The sequence below is a fragment of the Eubalaena glacialis genome, chromosome 3 (genome assembly GCF_028564815.1).
Source record: "Eubalaena glacialis isolate mEubGla1 chromosome 3, mEubGla1.1.hap2.+ XY, whole genome shotgun sequence".
NCBI lineage: Eukaryota > Metazoa > Chordata > Mammalia > Artiodactyla > Balaenidae > Eubalaena > Eubalaena glacialis.
Genome location: NC_083718.1, coordinates 110,979,998 through 111,004,930, shown reverse-complemented (window position 1 = coordinate 111,004,930; position 24,933 = coordinate 110,979,998). Strand labels below are relative to the sequence as shown.

At 36.4% G+C, this 24,933-nt stretch overlaps 1 protein-coding gene across 3 annotated transcripts in view; it reads left to right on the top strand.

Annotated features, from left to right (window-relative positions):
* Positions 1-24,933, top strand: part of TLCD4 (TLC domain containing 4) — a 79,158-nt gene that overhangs the window by 45,613 nt on the left and 8,612 nt on the right. For all 3 annotated transcript variants that reach the window (XM_061186294.1, XM_061186292.1, XM_061186295.1), the window contains 3 exons: positions 1,355-1,413; positions 3,598-3,692; positions 18,423-18,496. In XM_061186294.1, the coding sequence (XP_061042277.1) occupies positions 1,355-1,413; positions 3,598-3,692; positions 18,423-18,496 (228 nt within the window). The remainder of the gene's footprint in view (positions 1-1,354; positions 1,414-3,597; positions 3,693-18,422; positions 18,497-24,933) is intronic.

The window sequence follows — 24,933 nt, the reverse complement described above, 5'->3', positions numbered from 1 at the left end:
AGGAAAATGAGAATTATAGATGTCCATGTGAGAGGAATTTAGTACCACATGAGATGATTTGAAGCACGAATAATAATTATGTTTAGCCATAACACGATAATTTGTAAGATGATTCTTTCTGAAGAATTTAAATGTCATTCCAATGGCAGAAGTTTTACAAACTGTACTTCCTGGCATTATATGAGAAGACTTAGTTCAGTTTAGTTTGAGGGATTGGGAGTGTTTTGAAAAAGCACTGCATAGGGATGTGATAGACGTGGGTTCTGAGGGATGTGGGGCAATTTGACCAGGTCTTTTGACCATCTCTATTTGACTGCAATGATGTTGGTTTTTATTCATAAATATGGAATTATGCTGGTCAGAGTTATACCAGTATTCATACATTTTCACTGAGAAGATATTTTTCAAAGTGAATTAATTTAGTGAATTTCATTCCTTGACCAGGTTTTAATGTGCTCTACCTAAACAATTGCTACTTTTTTTTTCATATTTTTATTTTACCCACACGATTGTCAACAGAACCAGTTGTTTTGGGAAGTAAATTTTATAACAAAGATTTGATTCATTGACCAATTTGTCCTTATCAAATTTTTACCTATTATACTTTTTGATATTTTAACATTTTCTTAGATACCATAATTTATTCCAGGTCCAATTTTCCTGGATCATATTTACAGATCAAAATTTGTAAAGAAGACATGACTTCTACTAAATATTTCTGCTTGTAGTTTACCTGTTGTCAGTTTTATTTTATGTTCATTTTACCAGTAGTTCACATCAAAAGTCAGATAAAGGACTGATAATTCGCATTTGTTTCTTGGAGCCAAGAGCATGAACAGGGCAAAAGTGTAGGATCTTGATATGTGTAAGGGTCGAAACGGTAGGATTAAATTGTTCTGTTCCCATCATTTTCTAATTTGTGATAATAGGCAAATCTCTCCAGTCCTCAGTAAAGTGAGGATAACAGTATAGTGCCTCTAAATCAGGGGCAGGCTAGATGATTTCTTGAGGCTATTTGAGTCTCTGATTCAGAATAAGGAATCAAAACAACAACAACCAGCATCTGGAATTCCATTTGAGTCCTTTCACAAACAAATCATATGAGAACACACTTATAAAATGTTGTCTTTTGGTAATATTATTTTCATAAAACTTTGGGCTAATAAGTATAAACAATTATGATTATTGCAGTTAGAAGCATTACAGGTAACACAGTACCTTGTGCAAATGACAAGTTACCATTTGAGCGCCTATAGAAAACATTTAAATTATATTTAAATCTCAATAGAAATAAAAGTAGCTGTCATCTATAACCATGTGCTAAAAAAAGGAACCTGTTTTTTAATATTTATAGGGGTGATCCATCTCTTGTGAAAGTGAATATTGCTATTGCTTCAGGCTACCTCATTTCTGGTATGTGATATGTTGTTCACTGTCTGTTTCTTTTTAGACTACTTATGGAATTATGCAAAGAATACATACATAGTCTATGCTTTTGGTTTATTTATTTAAGAAGCAACTTTTAGGATCCATACTGAGGGAAAAAAATATCTGCTGTAATGGTAGAACATGAAACATTTTTCATGTTGGCTCTCTGGTTCTCAAAGATCAGAGCTGCAGAGTGGGGCCTCAGTTAGGCCTGGATTTTTTTTTTTTTTACTAGTGATGGTTCCTTTTTGGACTAAAGAGTCTCTCAGGTGCAATTACCATGACGCTAAGGAAGTTTAAGCCTCAGGGTCCTCATTTGCAAGGGCCCTTGAAATGTGCTCCCATGGTCATGGTTTTGTATTGTTCTGGTAAGATTTGCAAAAGTAAGGTATTTTAGTCATAATCAGTTAAGATCATGGACTCTTTCTACTTCACATTTCCTTCTGTCGTATTTTCTCTCATGTTGGATGAGGTTGGAATAACCTTTTACACAACGAGACAGAGGGGAAGTTAAGTTGAGAATATGCCATTTAAACTGCTCTTTGAAAAGACATTTTGGACTGTCTCAATAAAACAAGAGAGAAATAAGAGATCCCTGATTTGGACATTTATGCAGGGAACCCTACTTTGTAATTTTCAAATTTAATAAACAGCTGAAAGAAAATCCAAGTAAAAATAATGGACTATGAAACAAAAGTGATAAAGATGAGTGATGGACTTGGTAGAAAATTTTCTGCCATCAAGAAGTGAATTGTAAAAAAAAAAATTAGATTAAACCAAAACACAGTAATTTATTAAGAGGAAAAGATACATTTGGGATAGAAATAATGAATAGGCTATTGGATTATTCAACGGCCCAATTAAAAGAAGAGTGAATCTTGTGGACACATTGGGAAAAGATTTGCTCTTTGGCACAAAATGCTGTCATTGACAAGGTTAACACAAAATTTATAATATGCCCCATACACTGGTTAATGAGTATTGTCAATTCAGAGAGTAGTTACTACCCAGGAAATCTTGTACGAAAGAAACTTGATAAAGATTTTCTCAAATAAGGTAATAATTCAAAACACTTAAAAATAAGTTATGAACGGAAACAAACTTTCTAAACCAAGCTGAATGAAAGGTGAATTCTTTTATCCTCTCTATAGAAAATATTATAAGATCATTATCATATAAATTGGTGACCAAAGAATATACAGCCAAATATAGGAAAAATGTATCTAGAGAAGCATATCAGGCAGTTAATTACTAACAGTTTTAAATTTTCTTGATTTCCACATTTGTGGTATTTTTTCCTCTCCTTAAAATTTATAATTTGATGATTTCTTTTACCTTTATATATATTCACATCTAGTTTTATATTAGTAATTTTTATTTTTTATAAAAGAAGCTCCTCATGCTATAAGCTCCAAACCCACAAAACCTGAATCATTCTCTGGTTTCCATCCATGAGAGCCATTTGTTTCCAGGTTTAAATTTCATGTTTAACCATTTGGTAAAGAAAATACTTGTGTTCACAGTTTGAGATGTTTCTGTTTTATTAAATGAAACAATTTTCTGAATTGTGGTATTGATTTAGAATTTAAAGAAAAATGGATGCCTTGAGCTCTTTTTTAAGATATATTTTTAATAGTTATAGTTCTTTGTGTTTTGGGGTGTTTTTTTTTGCTATTTTGAACTAATATTTAACCACATTCTTTGTTAACTTTTAAATTTTTTGCTGAATTTGTGTTATAAATGAGTTGGTCGTTTTATACCTTTTCTGAGATCGTCTTATCCGTTTGAGTTATTATAGTGACAAAAATCAGTAATTTAGCCTTATTTTAAAATTATTTTTATTCTGTAATATTTTCATTTTATTTAACCCTTGTAACAAGTTATTCGTTTATACTTTCAACAAATACGTTACATTACATAACTATACGCCTGGCACTGTGCTGGATGCCCGCACTTGGTCCTCTTCCTAGAGAAGTTCCAGTAGTGTAGGGGAGACAGTTATCCGGAAGCACATACTTCGTGGTAAAAGGGGTAGTTGAACTCCTGATGTACGAGACGAGTGCTGTGGGCTCAGAGTGGACTGTGATGTGATGTCAGGAGAAAGTTAAATACGCTTGAAAAACAATGAAGCTTTCTTCCTGTGTAATATCTTATTTTTCCTTGTTGCAGATTTGTTGATTCTCATTTGGTATTGGAAAGTGATTGGTGACAAGTATTTTATAATTCACCATTGTACAGCGCTGTATGCATACTACTTTGTACTGGTGAGTGCCAGGATTTACAGTGGTCTGACAAGCAGACAAGATTGGGAGTAACGACTCAAGGGTGAAGATAAATGTAAACATACAATTCTTAATTTATAAAGATCAACCCCAAATGCATTCAGGAATCACTCTTGTGATGTTATCCTGTGTATTAACAAAAATAATAGCTTTACTTACGCGTTTGTGTTAGTGTGTCTATTTGGATTCACACACTTTGAGAAAGTCAGATGACCCCAATTTCCTGAATGTTCACTCAAAACCTTTAGGATCATGTGGCTACTGATATTTGTCTGTCTTTCTAGATGCATGTATGTTTTAACAGCCGGAGCTAGGTATAGATTCCTGTATAACCAGCTGAAGTATTTCTTTTCTGTTTAATTTCACGTACAGTTCCACGTACATGCATAGTTACACTTAAGTACGCTAGAGCAAGGGGGGGAGGGGGAGGGGGAGGGGGAGTCTTGTTCAGAGGCTTCATCGGAACTTCCAGACTGAGCTAATAGAGGAACCAGCAAATCTGGGGCACTAGTGCATATTAACTTTCATTTCTAACATTATTTTTCTACATTATACATTTGTAAATTAGCAATTTTATATCCCTTGCATCTTTGTTAGGTTTCTCCTCAATCAATTATTTTTCAACCTAGATATACCGCCAAACCCAAGATAGATACTGGGAAATAATAGACGTATGTAAACTCGAATAGTATAAATTTTATGTAATACATGTGGTATACCATTCCATGTTTTTCCTGTTTTAAAACATAAATGTAACCACTGGCTTTTTTTTTTCTTATTTGGTATTACTAAAATCTGTATATTACTGGACATTTGCGACGATTTTGAGGGCTTTTAAAAAACTCATACAAATGTGTATTAATAATATTCTTCTATTTTTCTTTATATTGCCCCACACAAGGATAGCTGGTGAATAAGACATCAGATTACATTATTTCTGCAAGAATAAGATACATCAAAGCATCTCTTTATATCACCCATTTAAAGTTATAAGTCTAAATAATTAATGTAAATGTTTTAAAAACTATGCTGGTTTTAATGTTATAAATAAGTAGGTATTTATAGGATCCCAGTATCCATAATCACTTTATTCTTCTGAAGCAATAGGCTATTTTTACTGGCATTTCCTACTGTTTATTTCCTACTGTTTATTTCCTACTTTTTAGATTTTAATACATTATAGGTAGTTATAACATATAGACTTCTACCTTTTACAGGTCTTAGATAGTTGCAATACATGCACTTTGTTTCCTGAACACTTTTGCTAAAAAGACGTGGAAACTGACTAACAAAATATTGGTTGACTCAGGGAAGAATGTGTGTGGGTACTCGTGTGAGTTTAATATCCTGCTGCAGGTTAGAAGTATGGTCTCTAAACATGAGTCACAAATAATCATTGTGCAATGAAAAGAATATAAGCTGGTGAAAGATAACAGGTCATTTACATGCATTTGTAAATGTGACTAGTATGAACTGCTGTTCTCTCTCGGCCACTGAAGTCACAGGCTTGGCAAATGGCTGCTGTACATGGATTGGCAAGTTGAATATTTCATTATGTGGGAGGAATACTGTTTTCTCTTTGGACTTTTATGCCTTTATAAAATGTTAGTGAAGTGAATGCTGGATTTTTAAAAAAGAAATTAACTGCTGCCTTATTTAGTAAAGTTGATAAGAAAATCAACTGCAATTTTTTCAAGAGATGGTTGCTTTTTTGATATGTCTTCCTGTGTTCTATTGTATGAAATAAATGAATGGTATGAAAGAAAATTATCTAATTAAAGTGAATCTATTCATAGGGAAACAAAATAGAAACAAAATTGATGAAATAAATATTTATAGATGTAGAGATCCTATGTCATTTATAGATCTTACATTTACTATTTGAATATAAGAAAATTTTTTCCCATGCAATGAATTCCCAGGTTACTTTGTGCATTTTAAGTAAGGCTAACAAAATACCAACAGCAAGTACTACTACTATTATTATTTTGTATAAACTTTTATGAAATTCTTATCCCTTATGCAATGAGAACTGGCATTTGGAAAGCACTTCAACTTGATACTTCTGCAACTATTTAAGCTGTTTGTAGTAAGCTTTTTTTCTTAAAAGATTTTCTAACTGGAACTAATTAAAACTTAAAGTGAAGAATAGAGGCTAATTACCTGTAGGTTTTAAATGTAGGTTTTAAATGCCCTACTGAATAGTTGAATGTAAATAACAACTTTACCTTATCTGGCATAACAAAAGTAAGAGTCTTTTTTTTTTTTTTAAAGTAAGAGTCTTTTGAACTTAGGGTATTGTAGGTTGTAAATAGGTTATATAATGTCTTGATCCTCTCTCTAATGTATTTACTGGAGTTTTAAAATTATCTCATGGAATAATTTAGAGCTTAAGAAATCTTCTCTTCTGCCTACATAGAAAGGTAAAAATACTACAGCTTTTTTCTTGATATTCAGCTTTCATCCCTTGGGCAGGATACTCATTATCAGGGAAAATATGACAGGTTAATCTCTTATCATAAAGGAAGTGACACATTTAGGCTTTAATGTCCTGTGTTTAGGGATAAACCATCCTCTTTTGTTCTCCCTTTCTGACTTCTTGGATAACGTTAGTTTTCTCCTGTATTCCTTGTGAATCACCTCCTCTCCCCAATCAAACCACATCTTTAGATACTGAGTTATAGTATATTTGGAAAACTTTTAAACTTGACAAGAAAATCACTGAGTCTCTGCGTACTTTGCCAACTTTTCTGCATCTTTCCATTACCCTAGGATCTAATCATTAAACCATTCTGCTGCAATTTAAGAAGAAAATTTGGTTTCAAATGCCTCTTGTTACATTTATTTAAGGGTATTAGTATTAGGTGTGATACTTTGAAGGTGAAGATTTTTGATTTTTGTTTAATATTTTACCCCAGTTATCTATGTTTTAAAAACATTTTGCAAACAATTGTGTATGAAGTGGTACTGAAAAATGAGATTCGTTACGTAAGATAAGGTAAAGTTGTAAATTACGTCAGGAGACAAGAAGTAGAAAAATACTGGTCTTATGTTTAGTCTAAACAAAAATTTCCACAATGCTGTGAAACAAATGCCATGACTCACTAACATTTTATCATTAACAGTGTTAAAAAAGAAAAACTACTGTTTTAAGGTGAGTTAAATAGTGTTGCATGTTCTGTTACACTTAAATAATGTATTTCCTCTTTTTCTCCCATTAAGATAGCCTTAAAGAAAAATTTTAGGTAACTATATAGTGGCTGTTACAGCAACATTTTAAGATAACAAAATTTCAAAAATTAACATTTCTGTAGACTAGGTAGGTATTAAAAATAGGTACTTAATATAGCTCACTAAAGCAAGATTCACTAGTAAGGTCTTTGTGATTTCTATTTCCCACTAAATTTATATATAATAAGACATCTTAAGTATTTAAATCAAATAAAAATATTTTTTAAATTTGTATAATATGTTAGATAACTTTTTTTCCTACTGCAATAAAAGATTGACAGCTTTCTTATACAGTAATGAGTGATAGACTAGCAGAAGTAAGTCTTAGAAATTGTTTTATTAGTATTTCTATAGCTCACTTATACAAATCTATATAAAAGCACTATGATACAGTTAGTTTATTACTTTTACTACTAACTGAGGGATTAGCCATGGTAAAAATATTAAGTGCTCAGTTTTTTATTCATAAAATATGTGTTCTATATGTGTGTGTATATGTAAAGATACATACATATTCCATATATGTATGTGTGTTTTTGGTTTTGGAATTTGTTTCAGTATTTCATTTTTAATATAGTATACCTGATGTGAGCATTTCCCATATTTCACGAACATAACAAACGTCCTCTAAGGCCTTCCTGAGTTTCGGTCAGGAGGAATTCTTCTCTTTCTTCCTGGTTCTGTGTTTACTGCTTCATGCTCTTTTGTGGGCACAGAGCATCTCCTCAGATATGCATAGTGGGATTACCTTAGCAGAGCTGTGTCCCTTTCTTTCTCTAAGCTGGCTTGATGTTTTGAAACCTATTTCCCTTTAATAACCAGGAAAGAAAACAGTTCATGTATTGGACTTGATGCGTGATGATAAAATAGATGTCAACGAAGAGGATTGCCATGGCCACCCTCGTCGATATTTTGTTCTTAATTAGGTTTTTTAAAAAGAAATCGTATCATATGATTCTTCTTACATGAGGTAACTAAAGTAGTCAAATTCCTAGAGACAGAAAATAAGATAGGGGCTGGATGAAGGGGGTGTCGGGAAGTTACTGTTGATGGGTAAGAGTTTCAGTTGGGACTATAAAGAAGTTCTGGAGGTGGATAGGTGATAGCAGCACAACAACATGAATGTACTTAATGCCACTGAGCTGTACACTTAAAAGTGGTTAAAAGGGTAAATTTTGTGTTATGTATGTTTTACCACAATAGAATAAAGTTTAAAATATGCAAGCTTATCAATTGACTGAAGCAAGGTTAGGAAGAGGAACTAATAATATGTTGGATGTTGTATTACATTTTTTAAAGTTTCAGGCTGGAATAATAAGCTGAAACAAATAGATGGAACTGAATAGTGATGAATGTCAAGTTTTGCACTTGGACTTGACAATGTATAAAAAGAGGGGAATGACTGGGAAGTGGCAGATGACCACAATTGTAGTTGTACCGATAGCATGTCTCATCTGCTAAAAAAGAAAGCTGTTTTTAAATGTTTACTCTATTAGGGGAGGTACGGTATCCAGTTCAAACAAATTACAGTTTCCTAGTTAGACCATACCCACAGCATCTGGAGTCTCTAAAATTGCATATGTTTAGGGGCGAGCTGCCAGATAACTGTAGAGGGGAGATTAGATTAGGTGGCTATTGTCCTGGGATAAACAACTGAAGGACCCAGAGAGGTCAGTTTAGAAGAGATAAGTTGTAGGACAACTGCATGGCTTTGAAATGTCCTTGGAAATGTGAGAGGACTGTTAAGTGGGAGAGGAAAGTAGACTTACTCTGATTTAATTCAGACATTGGAATTAGGACCAATGGGGATGGTAAAGAGAGGTAGGGGAGACTGCTGTTTTACAAAAGGGACATTCCCAGTGAATAGAAGATTATAATAGCCTTTTAAAGTGGTTCTTTTACCATAAGATATCTTCAATCAGATAGATATAAAAATAGATATAATAAGTAGAAGCTTTAGGTCGGAGCTTATACTAAATTGTCTTTAAAGTTCTAAGTCTGAGATTCTGTGATTCAACTGTTTTGATGAAATGATTGGATTTAGTTCTAATACTGGAGAGCTAGGCAATGGGCAAGTAAGAATAAGCTACGTTTTGTCACCAAGTTCTTAAGTAACCCAGGGAGGAAGGGGTGAAAGCAGCTGGTCTGCAGATCCATTCACTTCCTTGGGAGAAAGGAAGGGGAAGAAAAGAAGGCAAGTGACCCAGGTCTAATCTCCTTGTCGACAGGACCTTTGGCTAAATAGGGTATGTACCGACATTTGTTAGGAGAAAGAGGTCTTAACTCTGGAATGCTCTTAGACTGTTCCTGGCTAAGGATTCCCTATAGTAAAGAGAACCCAGGCTCTGTGAGGCCTGGCTCTTTGGAGAATGTCATGTAGTCTGTACAGTTTTTTGGAGGTATAAAATGGAGATGTTTTATAAGATAAACTCTCACTGCGTGTGAGGAACTTGGTGAACCTCACCTAGTAGAGCCTTCACACCTTCTGGGCCAGTGCTGCTTGTTCAACACAGGAAGGACCTGGCTTGTCAACTGCCCTTCACGTCCCAGACCTCTCTCTACTTCCTCTGAATTATCTGATAGCCTCTATCCTTGTAGTAGTTAGTAAAGCTTAATTCTAGGTAAGATCACTGTTTCACATGAACCAGATTGGGCAATCCAATCCGGTCCTGTGTGTTAGCTCAAACCTTCAACTCTGTCTTATAAGAAAATCATCAAAAACCTTGAATGATTAAAGTTAGGCAAAGAGTAATTAAATATAGGGTAGATTTTGTTCCCAAATCTCATTTCTAGATTAATGGTGCTCTGAAAGGGTTTCCCATGGAAATGTCCTAAGATTATGGGTCAGTCTAAATAGCCTAGAAAAAGTACCTCATAATTGCTACAGTAGAACATAGTCACATTTTTATATAAACCCCAGTGCCCATAACTTACCTCACACCAATTACATAGCCCTAGTGGTGGGAAAGTGTGCCCATCCCACTCCAAGCCATTGATAGTGGCACGGTATTTAGTATCATGCTAGCAGTAGTAGGTGCATAATAATTTTATTTATCTTTCTCCCTCACCTTCTAAATTCCTGACCCTAGCCACTCTTGGCTGTTAGAAAATTAAATGTCCCGTGATAAGAAAATCCAGATTTTCATAATCACTGGCTGAAAGGAAAATTTTCTTTTAAGCTCTGGAAGGGATCAGACAAATCTTATTCTGTTTTCCCTCATAGAGTCATGCAGAGGCCATGGCCAGTATGAATTTTACTATAGGCAAAGCTCCTTAAAGATAGATGGCAGAAGTGGAAACACCACATTGACCAGAGTCAGTTGTGAGTTTTGCCATAATTTACTAACAGTAAAGTATCAAAATTTATAATTTATTAGAGCTGAATTAAACCTGTCCTCTTACTAGTGTCTATCTCACTTGGATTTTAGTAGGTTTTGTTGGTGGGGTGAGGATAAGGTAACCAGGAATTATACATAACCTGAATCTTATCTAATGGCCACCTGTGCCTGTGGAAGCCTGTGCCACACGTGATGCTGACTCTCATGGGTGAACTGGATTAAACAGGTCGAGAGTCATTGATGTGCAGGATCAGAGACTATGGAAGCCAGGCTACTGACGCATAGTTCACTGGCTCGCAGTGGTTTTGAACTGAGGAGGTGGTGGTGGGGAGAGGTAAGGAATAAGAATATGATAGCTCCCTAATTCAGTCCCGCAGGTTCCAAGATTTAACTATGGGAAACTATCTTTAAAAATTCAAGTAACACATCACCCGGTGACAACTCTGTAATGCTATAGCAATTTAGGAAATGGAAAGATGAATGTGTTAATTTCCATTATTTTTTTTGTCTGAATATGGATGTTTATTAAAAAATTCTGAGTTTGTAGACATACAGGGCTTAGTAAGTATAACGTTTTCTAGGTCTGAGTCTCCAGAGATAACTACTGACAATACTTATGTATATTCTTGCAGTTTATATAAATTGTGCAGGAATTTTCCTATATATATATATATTTATTTATTTATTTATGTTTCTTTAAAATTTTCCGAGAGAGCTTTTGAGGTAGATGAGACTTAGTCAGTCTTCCAAAAAAAAAGATAAAAGCATGTTTAGATCAGCCAAAAAAAGTAGTGAAGGCTTTCTAGGTTGGAAAACATGAGGAGAAGAGGTCAGATCTTCATGGGTGGTAAGAAGGACTTGGATTGTCAGCCTACGGGATTCACGTGGGCTCAGCGGTGGTTGTACGTTTGGATGAGTCAGATGGGGCTGCCTGATGGAGTGAACATTCTAACTCATCAGCCTTGCGTTTTACTTTTCACAGAATTGTTGTAGGACCTTTAGCCAAAAGATAACTTGATGCAGTTGGCATATTAGAAAAATAAATCTGGTGGTGATAACATAGGAAAAAGAAAGCTGCGTGGGAGAGGATCTCTTTGAGGAGGTTATTGGAATAATGTAAATGATAGATTATGAAGAACTTAACTTTGGTGGTTTTATTAGTGAGGAAGAAACTAAACTAAAAGCCATTTTGTAGTCAACAGGTCATGGTGACTAATTTTGGATTTCAGAGAAGGAAGGGAAAGAAGAGGGCAAAGTGACCCAGGGCACTAGAGAAATGTGAGACCCTGAAGGAAATGGGAGAAAGAGTTTGGGCAGGAATATGCTTGTAGATGTTGTGAGGTTTGTGGTGATACATCGTTATTCCAGGGGAAAAGGGCCCATGTGCCATTAGAAATAAGGTGTGTCTTGTGGGGGGAGGGTGATCAGGGTCAGGGACCAGAAGGAGGTTGGTCCTGTAAAAGAGGCAAAGGAGAACTTCAGAAGGGTAGAAAGAAAACCACAAAAGAATACATTTGGAAAACAGTGGTTAAGGCCCCTTGCAGCAACATTGTAAGTTAAAAAACTATGAAAAGTAATGTACAAGCAGAGGGTATTTGAAAAAATTAATTAGGTCATTCATTGTTATTTGAAGATTAGAATATATTGAGAAGCAAAAAAGAAAAAACAATGTCCCAATCCCACAACCCAGAGATAACTATTTATATTTACTTAATTACCATTTACATTTAGGAGTGTATCCTATTTGTGTATACGTATAAGTAAAAAAAATAGCATTCTGGGTATGAATATATATTACAAAAATGAGATCGAAACCAAAAATTTTAAATTTGTTTTACATATTGAAGTATTGCATACAACAAAATAACTCTGGTAATCTTGTGTCAGAAAGCAAGGAACCTATCAAAGACTAATAGGGTCTTGTCGAAAAGACACAGGAACCAACATGATGGCTCTCACTTTGGCTAAAACTGTGACATTTTGATCATCAGTTAGAATACTGACTTTGGCCAGTGAAACCGATTGACTTGTGAGATCTTAATTATATTGAAAAAAAAAAAAAAAGGAAGAAGGAAGAAAGCTTGGTGGTCCTTGCATGAGGTCTCATGTGGGTGCTGTTAGGTAGCTGTTGGGACTGGATCATCTAAAGGGTCAACTGGGTTGAAAGGGGCTCATTTAAGTAGCTGGTAGTTGATGCTGGCTCCCTGCTCGGACATCAGCAGGCTCGTTGCCTAGAGCTCCTGTATGTGGCCCCTCCATGTGGCTTGAGCTTGTCACAGCCTGGCTATGGTGTTCAGAGAGAGAGCATCTCAAGAGTGAGTGTTCCAATGGACCCAGGAGGAAGTTGCATGGCTTCTTATGACCTAGCTTCAGAAGACCCAGAACTTCACTTCCACTGCATTCTGCTGGTCAAGTGAGTCACTGAGGCAGCCCAGATTCAAGGGGAGGATAGTAAGACTCCACCTCTTAATATGAGGAAAGGAAGGAATTGATGGTGGTCACTTAGGTGACTGTCAGCCACCTCTTGATTTGTCAATGTTAGACACCGTTAATTATCTTCTTGCCATGATGGGTAAGAATTTAAGACTCACACCTCTACTTCCCTTCCTTTCTTTTTTCCCATGTAGTTAAAGTAATTTGAGTTTCTCTCTCCATTCCTTTGGAAACTTTAAACACTTTTATTTCTGTTTTGTGGCGCCTCTTGATCCTTTAAGGTGAAGACGTTTGTGCTTCTGTCCTTCCATCCACTTCTTTTTTTTTTTTTTAAAGGTTGACATTTTTATTTTTTATTTATTTATTTATTCATTTATGGCTGTGTTGGGTCTTCGTTTCTGTGCGAGGGCTTTCTCTAGTTGTGGCAAGGGGGGGCCACTCTTCATCACGGTGCGCGGGCCTCTCACTATCGCGGCCTCTCTTGTTGCGGAGCACAGGTTCCAGACGCGCAGGCTCAGTAATTGTGGCTCACGGGCCCAGTTGCTCCGCGGCATGTGGGATCCTCCCAGACCAGGGCTCGAACCCGTGTCCCCTGCATTAGCAGGCAGACTCTCAACCACTGCGCCACCAGGGAAGCCCTCCATCCACTTCTGTCACTCCTACTGTGCTTCCCAGTTTCTGTCATTTGTACTTGTACTCTTGTATCACCAAGATTTGAAAATATTTGCCTTTTATTCTCTAATCATAATGTTTTCTTTTATATCCAGTTGATCCTACACAGAGAAAATAAAGTGTTTATTATGACTGTATTAAAATAGTTCACTGCACAACCAGGATTACATTTCCTGTCTAATTTTTGCTTCGAGTTTCTAATTGCCTTTCTTTTTTTCTTGTAACATATGCCTTTGTCTTATATTTGAGTTGTTCCATATCTTGGAGGATAGCATCCCATCTCTGCAGTCGTCTTTCCCCCAGATACCTGCCCCTGGAGCTCTCCATTCTCCTGCTCTCTAGGTCTGCTACTTGATGTCCCAGGCTTCCTGCCATTACTCCCCTGGTTTGGGGTCACTGTTCCCTGCATCTCATATTTGTCTTGGTTTATTGACTCGTGCTGCAGCATATCCTCAAATAATTGTCTAAGAAAGAGGGTAAAGGAGGTTCACTCTCTAAGTCTTCAGCAAGTTCTGAAAATGTTTTTATTTTCAGGCCATTTGGTTGTATCATTATCTCTGTTCATGGCATATGGATATATAATCATATTTAATCAATTCCCTATTGTTATGTGTTTGTTCTAGGTTTCACTATTGTATATAACTTGAGGAAACATTCTTATGTTTTCATATTTGTGCCTATACATAATTATTTTCAAAGACTAATTTTATGGGATTTCTGGGCAAATGGTATGTACATTTTTAAGGGTAGTGACATGTTCTACTAAAATTCTCTTTAGAAAGGTTACCCTGTCCCCTCAAAAAGATGTATGTGCGTATGTGATTTAACTGGTTAACGTGTAGGGATTATTATGTGTAAATGGTTCTTTTCATCAAGAGATTGGTTGGTTTTTGTTGTTGGATCTGTTTGTTTTTGTTTTATGGATACTGGCAGTTCATAGGGCTCAGAAACTTTGAAGAGGGTGGGCCAGAATTTTCTGAGCAAATTGGAAATGGTATCTGGAAAGAAGATAGACATGTACTTGGACAGTCATTAAATATTTGAAGGGTTATCATATGAAAAAATGATTTTGGATAGCCAGGATCAGGAGTAGGACTGGCAGGTGGACGTCAAAGAGGGTACAGTATAGTTCTGGAACTTTTGGAAAGCTGCTTTAGGAGATGCTACTCTCCTCACCATGGAGTTGTCCACGCTGGGGGGCAACCTGGAAGAGCTTTTGTAGAAGGGATTTTAAAACTCTGTGGGTAATTGAAATAGGCAATCTTCAGAGGCCACTTTAACTCTACCATGCTGTGATGGTCATGAGCATAAACTTGTGGTGAAGAATTAAGTTTGGGTTGGGTGCAGTATAGTTGTGCAAAGTGAGGTCAAAGTTTGATATAACCTATTGGATAAATAAAACAGGTGAGTCTTCTCTTAGAAGTATTTATTTTCCTTTTCAACCTGGATTTTTTTCTGCAGCAATTAGAAAGTAACATAAACTACTTTTGGAGGAGTGATTATTAATATGATTCATCTTTTATAGTAAAATAGCAGTAGTGAACCTACATTTAGTCCTTACTAATTGTGATGGTGATCTGTCTTTCTTATCATCCGTTCATCATCATCATTTCAGGCGTGGCCCTTAGTCCTGTGTAGTCATCCAAGGATCAGGGATCAGTGACTAGAGGTGGAGGCTTCTATCTAGGAAAGAAGGAATAGGTCCTTTTAGGACTTGTTCAAACTTATTTAATCTTCTTTATAGCTATAGTAAGAAAAATTACCTGGTTCAATTTCACTTAATTTTTTTTAGAGTGCCTTTTCTGTTTTAGTATTTTTCCTGTTTGCCATTAGTATGCATTTTGTCTTTTTAAATTTTTTAAAAATCTATTTATTTATTTACTTTTGGCTGCATTGGGTCTTCGTTGCTGGGCATGGTCTTCTCATTGTGGTGGCTTCTTTTGTTGCCGAGCACGGGCTCTAGGTGCGCGGGCTTCAGTAGTTGTGGCTCACGGGCTCTAGAGCACAGGCTCAGTAGTTGTGGTGCACGGGCTTAGTTGCTCCACGACATGTGGGATCTTCCTGGACCAGGGCTCGAACTCGTGTCTCCTGCATTGGCAGGCGGATTCTTAACCACTGTGCCACCAGGGAAGCCCCTGCATTTTGTCTTATTCTCACATCAATTCTGTCATAAAGATGGCATTCTGCCTGTTTTACAAATGGAGAAACTGAGGTTTTGGTCAGCTTTGCCCAAGGTCACCTAGGAGAGCTAGGGTTCAAATCCTGGCCTGCACACCCCAGACCCATGATCATTCATTAACTATCCCTGCCTCCCCAAACTTAATTGCTTAATTATAATGAATTGCCCAAATAGAATATCTGCAGTGAAACAGATATTTATGGACTGGTTCTCCAAAACTGATGATCATTGAAGAGGCCACGAGGAGCTAGAAAAGGATGAACTCTCGGTACCTGCATTGCTTGATGTTATGTGCAGATTGTGACAAAAACTCATACAGTGAAATAATGGCTCATTTCTTGGAAATAAGACTGCTTCAGAACTCAAAAATGGGGGCTTCCCTGGTGGTGCAGTGGTTGAGAATCCACCTGCCAATGCAGGGGACACGGGTTTGAGCCCTGGTCCAGGAAGATCCCACATGCTGTGGAGCAACTAAGCCCATGTGCCACAACTACTGAGCCTGTGCTCTAGAGCCTGCGAGCCACAACTACTGAGCCCATGTGCCACAACTACTGAAGCCTGTGTGCCTAGAGCCAGTGCTCCACAACAAGAGAAGCCACTGCAACGAGAAGCCCACGCGCCGCAATGAAGCGTAGCCCCCACTCGCCGCAACTAGAGAAAGCCCACGCGCAGCAATGAAGACCCAATGCAGCCAAAAAAATAAAATAAATAAATTTTAAAAAAAAAAACAAAAAAACTCAAAGATGTTACCAGAAAGGAGTAGCTACATTAAATAGTACTTTTTTTTTAAACTAAAATTGTAACTTATTGGAATCCATCTAGGGTACTCTAGAGTGTCTTAAAATGATAGATATTTTAGAAATAGATGGCATATATGATGAATTTATACATACAAATGACCTTACAAACAGCTGATCTACCAGAACAAGCCTGTAGATACAAAGTGGATAGATATTCTTAGAGAGCTGGAAACTTAATTCTTATAACTCTAAAAGCCTGCTATTGCTAGTAAGTAAAATTTTATGTATTTTATGCTTAAACACCTTTGTTGAGAAAATATTTAGCTTTAGATCATCATACTGGACTGATAACAGTAATGTGGGCCTCTAAGAGCAGAGTTACAAGTCAAAGTGAATTTTAGTAGTACAGTTATTTTAGTTCTGCAAAAAAATAAGGATATCCTAAAGGCCTCAGGCATTTCAGAAAAGTATTATTGGAAAAGGAAATAAGGAGTAAAAATATCCTACTGTGTCATGAATAGAAAGATATCATTATTATTTTTTTATTAAATATAGGTAATAACTGTTTAGTCCTATTGTATTTATATTCTCCTTTTTAAAAGTCTTACATTTATGCTTCTTAAAGACATAATAAAAAAAAATAATATAACCTACTACGTTTAAATGTCTAACAAAGAAAAATAAAAGGCCAGAAAGAAACATTATAAAAATATTATATTTTTCCACAATTTTATTTGTTTAGTCCCACTGTTAACTACTAATTGCCACCATTAACTGGTCCTGTTGTTTAAATAAACGCATTTATTGTAACAGAAAAGTAAGTAGTATAGAATAATATATAATTTCAAATTTACACGTATTTCCATGTTAAAGTAATAACACACGCGCGTAGTTATTTCCCGTGTATTGTCGTGTGGTTTTGGACTGCTGTGTCTGTGTCTGGTTGACTCTGAAATGTTGAGCATCCTCCCCTCCCACCACCTCTGTGCACAGTGCTCGTCTTGGCCACTGTCTTTGTCTCTCTGCTGTCCTCCTCTTCTTCCTCATCACCCATTTCAGTTTCACTAAGGACAGTGAGTTTGATATTATAAAAAGTTTTAGATTCATTTTGGAAAGCTAACTCTTGCAGTCCAGCTCTCAGTTTTTAATCCCTAAAATAATTTACATAGAGAAGAACTGAGAATCTTCAAATAAAAAGTCCATTCATTATTATTTTTTTCATTATTGCTTTATATTTTTCCCATTTGGAAGGCAGTGTGGTATAAACAGTAGGAAAAGTATTTCTGAAGTTCTGGTATATCTAATGTTTTGAGGGCAGGTGTGACTATTTCTTTTGGTGTGTAATCATAATTGATTTAATTGGAAGTGCTAGAATGAGTCCATTTACCTAGTAACACTTAAAATTACATAAAATTTTTGGAATGCATACTTTCGGTTTTCTTTCTAACGCTTATTAACTCTACTATACTTTTCCAATTATTAAATTAGTGGAAAGTACTAGGCATTATGTTTCTAAATTCAGAAAGGTCCCCAAAGTGTGTGTTTTAGCTATAGGATCTTCTGATTGACAAATATAGTTTTCAGGTCAAATATGACAGATACGGTTTAACATGTGTTGTTATGTTTGACAAATGTGTATCTGCTCACAGGCTTATATATTGTTACTTAGGAAGTGAAGTACACTCGAGATTTTTAAGGTGCTCCTAATGGATATAAACTACATTCCTATTTGGTATTTAATTGCTATAAAATTTCTCAACTTCCTAAATTCACACTACTTTGATCATTATTTCTACGGTAATTTGAGAATGCTGTTACTAATGGCTATGTGCAGAATTCATTAGTTTAGTGTGAGACAACTGCTTGAAATCTGTTTTTCTAAGTGAATGTGGTATACATAAGAGAACATAAGTGTACAATATGTTGTCTTTAAAAAATGCTGTAGAATTCTAATGACATTTCTAAGTTTTCACGGAGAAGAAAATCTGTTTAGCAGACTTGGTTTGTGTTTATATTGATCATTATTTTATGCTGAGAAGCTATTGAATGTTTCTTCGATATTTGCAAATTTTGATAAGAATGTTTTCCCTGACATTATGTTTTATGTTTTATCACCCAGAGGGATGGAGTGCTGGGATACATTGGGAATTTTCGCCTGCTTGCAGAACTTTCCAGCCCTTTTGTGAATCAGCGGTAGGTTACTGATATCATTAATTATTTTAAACTTGGGCTGTTTGGGGAAATTTTTCCCCAAGACCCTAAATTTAAAAATGAGAGTATGTGATATGAATTATCACCATTGTACAGATGAGGAAACTGAGCCTTGGAAAGGTTAGGGAAACTTATCCAAGATTCCCAAGCTAGAAGGTGGTGGTCCTGGCTCTTGAACCCAGCTCTCTTTGTGGTATGATGATACTTTGTTTTACTGGATTTACCTTGGGTCCAGTTAATATTCCTGACACCAACTTCCTCCTGTTACCAAATTATGACACCAACATTATCTTAGTCCCTCTTTTAAAATAATCTTTTCATTTTAGATTTACAGAAAGGTTACAAAGATAGCACAGAAACTCCCATATACCCTTCACCTAGTTTCCCCTATTAATATCTTACATTATCATGGAACATTTGTCAAAACTAAGAAACCACATCGATACTTTACTATTAAGTGAACTTCAGACTTTGTTGGATTTCAGGAGTTTTTCCATTAGTATCTTCTTTTTGTTCTTCGATTCAGTCTTGGCTGCCATATTGCATTTAGTTGTCACACCTCCCCAGTCTCCCCTTGTCTGTAACAGATTCTTAGTCTTTCCTTGTTTTTCATGACCCTGACAGTGTTAAGGGATACTGTCCAGTTATTCTGTAGAATGTCCTCCAGTCTGGATTTGCCTGTTTTTCTCATGACTGGACGGAGGTTATAGGTTTTTGGAAGGAATCCTATAGAGGTGAAGTGCCCTTCTCATCACATATCAGGGGCTACATGATATCGATGTGACACCACTGGGGATGTGAACTTTCATCATGTGGTTGAGGTGGTGTTTGCCAGGTTTCTCCACTGTGAAGTTTTCCTTTTCTTTACTCTCTTCTTTGAAAGCAAGGCATGAAGTATAGCCCACTCTCAAAGGGGGTGGGGGGAGAGAAATTAAGCTCCACCTCCTGGAGGGTGGTAGTTGCTCATTTTTGACAATGGGTTTATTATTATCCTTTATTACCCTTATCTTGTCATTTAACAGGGTCTGCTGACATTTTTTCTGTGAAATGTTTAGCTGCTCCTTTCATTCCACATCCATGGTCCCAGTTTAGGGCCTTCGGGATCTCCATGGTTGATTACTGCGATAGCTTTCCAACTGACTTCCTAATTCTAATTCCACATTCACCCACTCTTCAGTCCTTTCCTCACAGTGCTACCAAAGTCATCTTTCTTGTGTTTCACTTTCAGTACCTTACTTTCTTACTAAACACTGCATCCTCTTTAAATTCTTCTCTGAACTTTCGAAGCTCTCTGTGATGTGCGCCATGTCTCCAGCCTTATTTCTTACCACTCATTAGAGTTAGTTTTGCACCCTTACTGTCTCACGCACCTGTGGATTTTTCTCACTTTTCTTCCTTTATTCCCATCCTCTATTTTCCCTCCATCTTTGAAAAATTTACCTATCTTTCAAGTCTTAGGTCAAAATCCCAAACCCAAGGAAGGCTCCCACAATTACATGTAGCCTTTTGTAACTTAGTACAGAGATAACCCAGAGAATTGGGAGTCAAATCAGACTCATGTGAGTTAGGGAGCTTACCCTGTATCAATCCTTACTAATAATCTCAAGAATACAAGTAATCACGAGATACTGGCAAAGCAAGGCGATGTTCAGGACCATCAGCATGGCTCCCTAGGTCTTTTTTGCATTGGGCATACTCTGGAATGAGGTTACCTATGGGGTCTCTAAGTGATATGTATAGTTCATATTGCTGACATGGAAGGAGCTCTCTTGGTTATGAAGCCATCTCCATTTAATACTCAGATAGTTACATAGCTCATTATAACTTTCCTGGGGCAGGGGTCAGACCCCATAAATCCATACATTCTAGGTTCATTTGTCATAAGCAATACTAGACTAGGTATATCCTAAAAGCATTCCATGGATGAAGACTCTTCTATTACAAATACCATTAGTATGCTTACCAAGCAATTAGCCTCATCACCCTTTTTTCTTGCCAAAGGTGGAAGGGATGGTCCTTCCACCTCCAAACAGGAGAGATTAGATTACAGATCTGCTGCTTTCCCAGGTACTTATGTACTGTTTTATATTGTTTGCCAGTGTTTCATATGTTATCATTTTATTCCTTCAAGAAGATACTAAGTTCCTTAGGCTTGGCCATTTAAAATTTTTAAAATAAGAGTTCTTCTGCAATTTTTAAAGACTCCGATGATGTGAAAGTATAGAGAGCAAAGAGCGTGTTCTTTGAAGGCAGAAGACCTGGATTTAAATTCAAGCTCCCCCACTTACCATTGTGTGTGAGTGGAAGATTATTTAATCTTCCTGAGCCTCAGTTTTCTTACCTATAAAACAGGGATAATGATACCTATAGGCCTCAGTTTATTGTGAAGATTCTATGTAGTCATATGTTTTGTTATATGTTTACATATGTGTGTAAAGCACCTGGCATAGTGCTTGTCATTCAGTACATATGCAGTAAGTGCTAAATGTAGTGTATATTCAATATGCTAAAATTTACTCAGCACTGGAAGTGCATAGTTTATGTTTGCTTTATCTACTTTGTAGTATCTTTTTTGTTCTTTAACCCATCAAAATTAGGTTTCCTCTTCTGTCATTTTGCTGGAACGATTTCATTAGAGGTACCATTGACTTCCAGATGCAAAATCCAGTGAACTCTCTTCGGTGCCTATCTTATTGTATCTCTCTGTGGAATTGATGCTGTTGGCCACCTCCTTCTTGTAATGCCATAACTCCCCTTGCTTTCGTGACCCTGCACTCACCTGGTTTTTGTAGTTCTCTGACCATCCTCTCTCAGTCTTCTTTGTCGGAGACAGTTCCTTAAATGCTGGTGTTCCCCAGGGCTCTCTTCTGGGCCCACCGATCTTCTCTGTGCTTCTCCCTGAGTGAGTTGTGCTTTCAAGGTTTCAGCTATTACCCATTTGCTCAATGTGGTGTAATGGACTATGCATGAATTTTAGAATCATATAAGCTCAAGCTGCAATTTAACCTTGCCGCTTACTTGCTCTGACCTTGGCTAAGTTATGTAACATTCCTGTACTACAGTTGCTTTCTCTATAAAAAGAGCATATTTAATATTACCTACTTCTTTGTATTATAGTCAAGTGTTTTCTCCTCCCAGGTGGCACATCAGAATCAACATGTCTAAAATAGAATGCACATATTTCCCTCTGTATTCTCTTCTATGCTTCTGTTCAGCATGTGGCCTGGCCATTCTCTTGGTTATCTCTGCTCAACATGTGGGAATCATCTTTGTTTCTCCCTCACCTGTGTTTGGTCCATCCCAGGTCCTACGTATCACCTCCTAAACATTTCTTGCCTTGGCCACTTCCTCTCCATCTCTGCTGTCAGTGCCCTAGTTCATCATCTCTTGCCTGGGCTCCTGAACCAGCCTCTAACCCTGTACTCTCCAGCAGAGTAGCCACAAGCCACATGTGACTATTTACATTTAATTTAATTAAAATTAAATAAAATTTAAAATTTAATTCCTCATTCTAACTTGTAACATTTCCAGTGCTTCCTAGCCCCGTGTGTCTACCGAATTGGGTAGAACATCTGTAGACCATTTCATTATTGCAGAAAGTTCTTTTGGACAGAAAAGAACTATTCTAGACTGGGGTCGGCAAACCAAGGCTTGAAGGCCAAACCTGCTGCCTGTTTCTACAAATAAAGCTTTATTGGGGCACAGCCATGCATATTTGTTTACCACGACTGTTTTCACACAATAACAGAGTGGATTAGTTGCCACAGAGACGGTAGAGCTTCCAAAACCCCTTACTTTGTGTTACTCTCTGGCTCTTTATGGAAGAAGTTTGCTGATCCCTGCTCTAGGCAGTCTGCCTGCCTCCAGTCCTATTCCCCTTTCATCCTCTCCTGTATTATTATCTTCCACGGCGATCTCCCTAAAACACTGGTTAGATCCTCTCAGTGGCACCTGCTGCTTCCAGTATAAAATATGGGCTCTGTAATGTGATGCAGAAAGTTCTCCAAGTAAAGCTATCTTCTCTCTTTCTGCTATATTCCTCTTCAAAAATCTCCTCTCACCCCAACTTGTCCCTGTGCTAGAAAGGCCTCCTGGCTCCTTGCTCATCCTTCATGACTTAGCCCAAGGGTCATTTCCATCACGAAACCCCATCTCTTCCAGGCTGGGCTGGGTGTCCCTCACCCGTGCTGGGTGTCCCTCACCCGTGCTTCCATAATAGTGACACACAGTTATACCATTATGATTAATAAATTAAATTATTGTAAAGTTCTCTTTCTCTTTTTCCTGTTTCTTATTTATCTCTGCGTTTCATTAGGTCAAGAGCCAAACTTTGTTGAACTTTGCGTGGTTCAGCATCCACACATTGTCTGGCACATAGTAGCCATTTAATTGCTTTTGAATGAATGAGTCCCAAGAGGTGATCAGTTAAGCTTTAGCAATGTCTGTCTCTTGAAGATGATTCAGATTTGAGATTTTGAAGCAGGAAAAAATTAACCTTGACACTTAAAGGAACTTTAATTTGTTTCTGTTTGAAGCTCTTTTTGAAAAATCATAATATTAGAGACTTTAACATATTCTTTAACTTTGTAGTAAAAAGCTATGCTATACCTTTATTTAAAAGCTTCGAGTCTTTTGTAAATTAAGAAATTGAGAAGTGGGGTTGGAATATGAGCAAGAAATGGTATAACGGAACAGCAAGGAGATTATGACAAAATTTAGCCCAGCTACTTTAGTACTGTTAGAGTTTTCCATAGTTTGTTTTCTTTAGTTTGTGATATTTTTATGTTCTCTCTATTTTAGAGCTTTGTATAATTTAAGAAGACACATGGGATGCATGTGGTGGGGTACAAAGGTTAGACACCTGGGCTTCAGTTAATTTTCAGCTGCTGAGTTATACCCGTGCCTCAGGTTTCTTTTTGTACAAAGTAATTTAATGGTGGTAACTTCTTTTTTGCCTAAATGCCCTTAACTGTTATGAGGACATATTTTTGAATTGCTGTTAAGGTTAAATACCTTATAAAAACTTGTACCTATGCTCCTTAATATGTTCCTTCAGTATTTATTGAATACCTTCCCAGTACCTAAATGTTCCAGTCCCTGCCTCAGGGAGCTTCACTAGAGTGTCTGGTGTCATGTCTATGTTTGAGAAAATAGGACTTAATAATACATAATAATGAGCTAGTAAAATAAGACATTGTGTGAAAAAGGACAAGAAGAAAAGTGCTGTTATTAATGGTTTAAAACAGCCATTCTCAGACTTGTTGATCTCATAAATTATTGAGGACCTCAATGAACTCTTACTTCCTGTAGGCTGATAGCTATGGATATTTACCAGATTGGAAATTAAAACTGAAACATTTAAAAATATTTATTAGGTCATTTAATATTAACAATAATATTTCATGTTAATGTAATTTTTGTGAAAAATAAACTACATTGCCAAAATGAAAAATTTTTCGTGGGAACAGTGTTGTACATTTTTTGCAAATTTTTTTAATGCCTAGCATGATAGAATTCAGCTGGATTCTCAAGTTTGTTTCTGTTTTCAGTCTGTTGTGAAATGTTATTTTGGTTGAAGCATATAAAAAAATCTAACTCTCAGGGTTAACAGTGTAGTAGGTAAAGGAGTATTTTAGTAGCCTTTTCAAATAATTGTTGATATCCTGCTTTAATACTACACCAAAATATACCAAGAGGTAGTTTCTTAAAGATTAGTTAAATGTGGAATCTGAAACCATATCAGTGGACTTTTGATACACTGTTATATTCAAATCCATTGGTCTGTCTTATACTTTGAATCTTTTACTCATACATAATTTTGTGTCATCATGCCTTGGTCATTTGGAAAATATTGGTTCTCTGAGTTATGTAGGTCTTATGATAAATGCTGATACATTTATTAGATAATTTTTTTTAAAAACCCATTACTGACCTCATCAGAAAAGTTTTTAACTCTTCGGAGGCTATCCAAGAGTTTTTCTTCCAGACAACTGTGCTTTGTGCATACTTCCCATTTTATCACAGAATATTAAAAAGACATGTACTCAAAAGACATGATTTAATATAATTAATCATTCTTACTGCTTCATCCAGGACATTCTTAAGTGAAACTTCTCCACTCAACCCCTCTTTTTTTGTTTGTTTTTAACTGCAAATATGTGGCATAGATTACAATGGTGACTAGTACCATTTTGTACCACTGCTATGATTTGTGCTAAGATGCCAATGGTCTTATCCATCAGTACTTTATACCATCAGAATAGAAGTCAGCACAATGAGAAAGGCAGATAATATTTTAGTATCATTATGAAAATAGTTTTCCCTTGTAGACTCCCCCAAAAGTCTCAGGGGCCCATGAATCACATTTTGAGACCTATTATTGATTGATGTTTGTCATGCAAGGCTTCAAAGAGAAATTG